Source organism: Notothenia coriiceps, unplaced genomic scaffold (assembly GCF_000735185.1).
Source record: "Notothenia coriiceps isolate Sejong01 unplaced genomic scaffold, NC01 NC01_scaffold00030029, whole genome shotgun sequence".
In the NCBI taxonomy this organism is placed as follows: Eukaryota; Metazoa; Chordata; class Actinopteri; order Perciformes; family Nototheniidae; genus Notothenia; species Notothenia coriiceps.
Genome location: NW_011362730.1, coordinates 3,409 through 10,524, shown reverse-complemented (window position 1 = coordinate 10,524; position 7,116 = coordinate 3,409). Strand labels below are relative to the sequence as shown.

General features: G+C 41.6%; 1 protein-coding gene across 1 annotated transcript; it reads left to right on the top strand.

Moving 5' to 3' along the window:
- Positions 1 to 3,146: 3,146 nt before the first annotated feature.
- Positions 3,147 to 4,987, top strand: nxph1 (neurexophilin 1). Its single transcript, XM_010787080.1, has one exon. It carries the CDS (start codon positions 3,147 to 3,149, stop codon positions 3,915 to 3,917), a length of 771 nt encoding a protein of 256 aa, XP_010785382.1. The 3' UTR covers positions 3,918 to 4,987.
- Positions 4,988 to 7,116: the final 2,129 nt, after the last annotated feature.

Sequence of the window (7,116 nt, the reverse complement as noted above, 5' to 3'; positions counted from 1 at the left end):
CCACTCAGCTACGTACCAACATACCTACGCACTTAATTACTTTCTCACATACTTGCTGACGTACCTACTTACCTTCTTATATACTAACGTACCTACTTGCTTACTTTCTTCCTTACTTACTTCCTTACAGTACGTACTTGCAAATCTTCCCAATACTGGATTAAAATAAACTAAATTAGGTATTATCTGCTGGTTCGTTTCATAGCATGTTATGTTATTTTCTGCAGCAGACTGCATGTGCAAGTAATTCATTTCTGTGAGGATTAAAATATATTTAAAACATACATCTGATTCCCTTAAGAGCGACTGCATCTGAAGTGTTTCCTCTCCAGTTTCAATGCTCGTGTTTTAATCAGTTCCTTTGAACGTACTGAGAAACAGGAAGTCACATTATCATAAATCCATCCTAATGTGATCCCCTTCATCACGAGGGGGCCGGCTCACCTGTGTGAATAGAAGGTGATTGCTGAGAGTGTCTCCTCATACTGAGTTTAACCCTCAGCTAAAGATAGACCCCTGAGACCCTCTTCAGCTCAGAGGCTTCACTTTCCTCAAGTCTAGAGGAACTGGTTTATATTCAACACAGCACACTCTGAATATAGTCCTTCTTTTTAAATGAGCTCTACCTTCAGTGCTGTGTACCTGTGAAACCCAAAGCTTGGTGGAAGATTATCAGCCTGATTTCTGCACTTGATTTGAGTGAATTTGATGAATCAGTTTTGACGGTTGTTGAATAGGCACTAGATATTAACATCAACCTGACAATGAGCAGAATAGGATCACGTTACGGCTTTAGTATTTGTACTTTTACTTAAGTACCCAATTATCTAAGTACTTCTTCCAACACTTCCGTTCACTTTGAATGGGGTGATGTCACGCTTCGCCGAACTGCATTGTGGGAGCCTCGCTACGCGTTGCTCGCTGCAAAAGTTGACGGAAGCGTCAGCCAATCGAATTATATGCCAGTACAAGCTCTAGCCAATCAAACCGTGTGCTTGTGTGTCCGGGGCGGGAGACTATGTGATTGGTTGCTGGTCGAGTTTCAGACACGCCCGCTGGCAAGCTTCAACGCCCTGTGTGGACGGTCCGTGACTCTTCTATTGATAATGTATTCACATGAAAACAGTCTGTCATCACATCTGTTTCCACACATCCACAGGTCGTTTTCCCATTCAGACAAGCTTTCTAACTAAAACAAGACAAGAACATTTGACTTTAGGTATGGACTGATCTATATTCAACTACACAGACAACTTTCAATCAATAAAATCTCGTTATCCGTAATTTAGAAGTAATTTAGGTTGATGTCCTACTTTAATCCTGCACTCATTCTTACTTATAAACACCAGAGACAGTAAGGAAAGGCTTCCAAAGGGAGGTATAAGAGGAATGCAACCCTGCGTCAAGTCTATTCTATCAGATGTTAAGTAGAAGTGGTCCAACACAATGACATTCATGCTGTAAATGGCCTCCTTAATGCCCCTCAGAGTCATATCTTCATCTATATGCTGCTGCCTTACTTTATATTTGGCAGCTCAGGTGTGTTGTCCTTGTAAGCGTATGAGTAAATCTCTCGGCGTGTCCCTGTGGTGTTCAGAAGCAATTCAATTGGAAACTGATTGGTAGTAAGTATTGATCCGGAGGGCAACCCTGCAAAATGCAAAAACCCTTCAGCAAGACGGATCAGCTGCCGGCGTACAAAGAGATAATCAGCCAATCAATGTCACATTCCTCCAGCAGAGGCTAATTCCACTCATCGGCGCTAAATAGTGAAAACTCCAGTTCATCAATCACCAATTGAAGGAGCACTCGTTAGTTAATAGTCTGCTCTTCACCCTCCGAACGGACACTGCATTTATCTGAGCCGGCAGAGGGAGGCACCATGTTTTACTTTGATTGCTGTATTCTCTTCACTATAATTCCCAATTTGGATCTGTCTGCTGTCATGATTTGAAATTGAAGCTTGCAGCGAAGATTGATCTCTCCAACCCCCCATGGAGTTATTTTGATTGGTCAATTTTGTGGACATGGTTGAATGTGAAAGTCAATATTTCCTGAATGACACAGAAGAGTAATATCTCATGACGCATCGTTTCACCCGATACACCAGTGCCAGTTTCTGTACCTGCAGGGCTGGAGCGAACCTTTTTATGGTCTTTGAGGCGACAAAGGAATGAAACATCTTGTACATAAGAAGGTTCCAGTTCGATCCAAGGCAATATCAAGGTGTCCTTTACTTTATTGCCTTTACCAAAAGCAGATGAAAAATTGAAACACCCTCAGAATGAAACTGCAGCCGAGGCACCAGATTCTAGGTGGTTCTGTAGGAAAAACTGTGGAGATTTCTAAATGAAAGGGTTGGACCACTGATGGTCGCTTCAAGTTCTTTGTACTAAGAGACCTAGACCTTTTTTAGGGTCTTTGAGGCGACAAAGGAGGATGGGCAATCTTCCAGTAATCAGAAGGTTTCCCAGTTTTGATCCCAGTGTCCTAAACCTTGACGCCCCGACCAAAAAACAAACAGAGAATGAAAACAAACTCAAACTTTCAATGCAAGAACTTCAGTTGTGCAATTCATGTTCTTATGTTTCCATGATCCAACAAACAAGGATCAATTGCGTCCAACAAAACGATGCCTTTCCCAGCACCAAACATACCTTTTCAGAGTCACTAATATAAAAATCATGAACAAATTATTAATACACATTAACAAGTTAAAGTCAATGGAACCAGATACTCTAAAATATCATAGAAAAATGGTACATTTATTATTATTTTTGTAAGAATTCTGTGATTTGTTGTTTTTATTGTTTTATCCTAAAAATATGCTGAATATTTTAATATATTAATCGTGTGCTACCCTTTTCAAAACTTGCTGTGTGTCACACAGTTGCTGCTCAGTATCTTCTTCCGAGCGACCTGGATATTCTCAAAATGTTTTGGAACTGATTGATTGATATATTTCTGTGCTCACTACTTACCTTGAGGCTAGTGTTACACTCTGGAAACATGGATGGCTTCAGCACATTTCAAAGACATTCATGAGTTGAAAAATGCAAAAACGACACAAAAATATTGAGTACTTTGTGACGACTGACAGACGATTGCTCTCAGTTGACTGTCCAAAGACATACGTAACTAACCAGATGTTTTTCTCTCTTCCACAGGTTGCCCACGCCTCAAAGTCGGAGATCGTGAAGTCGGGAACCCCCAAATCCACACTAAAGCACATATGGACAGAAAGCAGTAAGGACATGTCCATCAGTAGGCTGCTGTCACAGACTCTCCACGGAAAAGAGAACAGCACAGCCTTGGATCTTCGCTACGACACCCCTGAACCGTACTCCGAACAGGACCTCTGGGATTGGCTGAGGAACACCACGGACCTGCAGGATTCGCGGCCGCGGGCAAAACGGCGGCCGATGGTCAAGACGGGGAAATTCAAGAAGATGTTCGGCTGGGGCGACTTCCACTCCAACATCAAGACGGTCAAACTCAACCTTCTGATCACCGGAAAGATCGTGGACCACGGAAACGGCACCTTCAGCGTCTATTTCCGTCACAATTCCACGGGCCAGGGCAACGTTTCCGTCAGTTTAGTCCCGCCCACTAAAGTAGTTGAATTCGACGTAGCGGCACAGCAGTCTGTAATCGACGCCAAGGATTCAAAGTCCTTCAATTGCCGCATCGAATACGAGAAGGTGGAGAAAGGCGCCAAGAATACGCTCTGCAACTTCGACCCGTCCAAAACTTGCTACCAGGAGCAAACCCAGAGTCACGTGTCTTGGCTTTGCTCCAAACCCTTCAAGGTCATCTGTATCTTCATCTCCTTCTACAGCACCGACTACAAACTGGTGCAGAAAGTTTGTCCGGACTACAACTACCACAGCGACACGCCCTACTTCCCGTCCGGATGACGAGCAAAAAGTGGGAAAAGTGGACCAGTGGAGCGCGGACTGGAGCTTCTACCCATCCCAGAGAGGAGCGTTTTAGCCGAACTGTCCCTAAAAATGTCCACAACAAGAGAGTCAAGCCCCCAAGTGATTACCCAACGTGACGTCATGAATCCTGCAGAGGACGGTTACTTTAAACAGTCTAACGCTGCTACAAAGGACTGAAATCTGCAAAAAAAACGACAGTTAGAATTGATTCTTGAGTTCAGTTTTGTCAGATGTGTAGATAGCGGGACGTATTGTCCTGTTTGTTCTGATTGTTATCATTATTAGTCGCCCCTGTGTTTGCTTTATGTTTAGTTCTCACTTCTTTTGAAACTAGATGTTATCAACACCCTATTTTCACATATCTCACACACATTGCCTCTCTGGACATTTGGACTGTTTGCCTCTGCTGTGCTATTAACGCTCTGCAGTTTATCCTGGAAATCATAACTAATTCCTCATTTAAAAAGAATAAAAAATTAAAATCAGGATTCTTTAGGAAACCCTGCAAGGCGACTGACGAGGAGATTTAAATGTGAGTTTAGCAAAGTGAGATCTTCTTCCTCCATTAGGAGAGAAAATGTCGCTTGGATATAAAAACTGTCAATCTGTCAAAAAAAAAGTTTGTGGAGTTTATTCTCAGCTGATTGAATGTCGGATCACCTGATTGGTTGACGATCAGCGGGTCGTGCGTGGGGGATGGGGCTTGCTCATTGTCACTTAATATATCAAATGTAATGTATTCTATATCTTAGAGCCTAATTTGTAAGAATGGTTTGTATTGTACATAGTTTATCCCAATAAACTGCTTCTGTAAATGCCCCCATGAGCTGTGTGTCCCCCCCCTCGCTAATTCCTCTTGTTCACTCCATTTATGCTCGTTCTTGGTTCCTAACAAATGGTGTTGCTGCCCTAGATGTGAATTTCTTGAAACCATCACTCCTGTACAGACACTGTAAAACTTACTAAATATATTAAAAGGTATTAATTGAATTTTTTCTTTATTGGGGGGGACGGTGGGGGTTGGATATGTACATATTAATTAAAGAACACAGTACATTTTAACAATTGAATGTTGGTTTGCGTTGCTTCTTTCTGTTGTTTTTGCTGCTCTAACGTGTTGGTTCAAACTAAATAACAACAAATCTGTTCCCAGGTCCCAATGAGCTGAGGAGTTACTGATCATGTGCGGTTAATATTGGATACTTGTTAGAAGTCTTTTGTCTAGAGCAGTCGATTGTTTGCAAAAAATGTATGGCCACAGAAATCCATAACCTGTAAAAAAAACTGAAAAAAGTCAGAATTCAGAAAAAAAAATTATGAGTGAAGTGCAAATTTGGAAATGTTTGAAAATGAATCGAAAAAATTCTAAATTCTGAAAAAGCAAAAATTCCCAAAAAATTCTAAATTCTGAAAAAAATTGGTAATCAAAGAAAATATTCCAAATTCTAATGAAGTCGAAATTGTAAAAGAAATTCAGAAAAAGTCGAAATTCGGAAAGAAATTCTGAAAAAGTCGAAATTCTGAAAGAAATTCTGAAAAAGTCGAAAATCTGAAAAAGTCGAAATTCTGAGAAAAAGTAAAAATTCTGAAAGAAGTCGAAATTCAGAAAATATATTTAAGTATTGAGGAGATTTCATTTTTAATTGGTGTCTTCATGGAGGTCCTAGGTGGGAATTAGACGGTCTGACACCCTGAGAACAAACACACTTTTCACACTCCATCATCAGACAGTAACACTGGTAATGGATGAATTTAGAAAAATTTCAAAACTGAATATTTTGAGAGTTCTATCAAATCTGCGCGGGAGAAAAACTGTTGTTGTTTAAGATGACAGCGGGGGAATTGTTATGGTTTGACCAATAAAATGGATGATAGCTAAAGAAAGATTGGGCGTGTCGTAAAAGAAACAAAGACCATTTCCAAACAGCTGCAAATATTCATACTACCATGCACACTCAGGGTCGAGCGCTCACAGGAAAGTCAGCCTCTTATGTGCAAAATCTTTCTTCAACGGACAAGTTTGGAATCAGGCAATGTCAAATAACCACGCTGCATAAAACACTCAGCACATACTGAGATGCTGAAGAAGTTTGGAAAGGGATGAAAAGGAAATAAAGGGCACAATAGTTAATATAGTCGTGCATTACAAGTGAATGTAGTCCTAACTCACAGGTGGGGCTGGATATCTAAAGCAAAGACACAGTATTTTAAACATCTCCGACCGTCTTTCTGATTCTTTATAACGATGTTTCAACTGTGCACAAACTGGTACATCTAGTCATATTCACAGGTTTCGTTTCATCGCTGTACAAAGTGTTTTCTTTAGTATTCTGCATGCATCATCCAAAACAAATCATGCTCCATATTTCTCCTGAGTGCAGCGAACACACAGAGAGTGTGTAAACAGTTTGTGGAAGCATCACAGAAAAAAGACTCAGAACACATACGCTCTGCGTCCGACTATAATTACTTCTTGGAGCGTGTCCTGGTTTTCGCACCATGTGTGATGAGCAGATTTGTGCCAGAACGTCGGACTGTTGGAGTTGAGGTCGCGTTCGATGTGGAGATTTGGAGATGATAGCATCTGTTAAAGGTCTCCTATCATGCAAAATGCACTTTTTGATGTCTTTTCTACATAACTATGTGTCCCCGGTGTGTCCCCGGTGTGTCACCATGTGTCCCCGGTGTGTCCCCGGTGTGTCCCCGGTGTGTCAGGAGACTCTCAAAGTGGCAGGAAATGAACCCCTCTCTCTTTTCCTCCGTACCCACATCTCTAAATACGGGGAACAACGGAGCTGATCCAGATTTGCTGCGTCATGACGACATTACTAAAATGTGGGCGGGCTTTACACCCACGGGCCAATCAGAAACGTTGCTGTCAGAAACAATGAGACGTGTTCTGGAAGTAATATGGTCTGTGTTTACATTAGCATGCTAACACTCAGAGCTAACCTGTACTGGAGAGAGTGTGTGTGAAGAAGCAGGAAATCAAAAGGAAGTCACCTTGTGGTAAACCTGAGAGAGAGAAAGAGTTTGAGCTCCATCCTGTTTCAGAGAGAATCCTTGATGTGGTTTGGAACATGATGTGGAGTTTCATCACGGCAGCATTTAGCTGAGTTTTGGATGGGAGAATTCTGCAGGCATAAGCTCCGCCCCCTCTTTTATTATTTCTTGT

What these genes read in the sequence shown, in the direction of transcription:
- nxph1 (XM_010787080.1), top strand. Translation starts at nt 3,147, where the DNA reads ATGTTTTTCTCTCTTCCACAGGTTGCCCACGCCTCAAAGTCGGAGATC.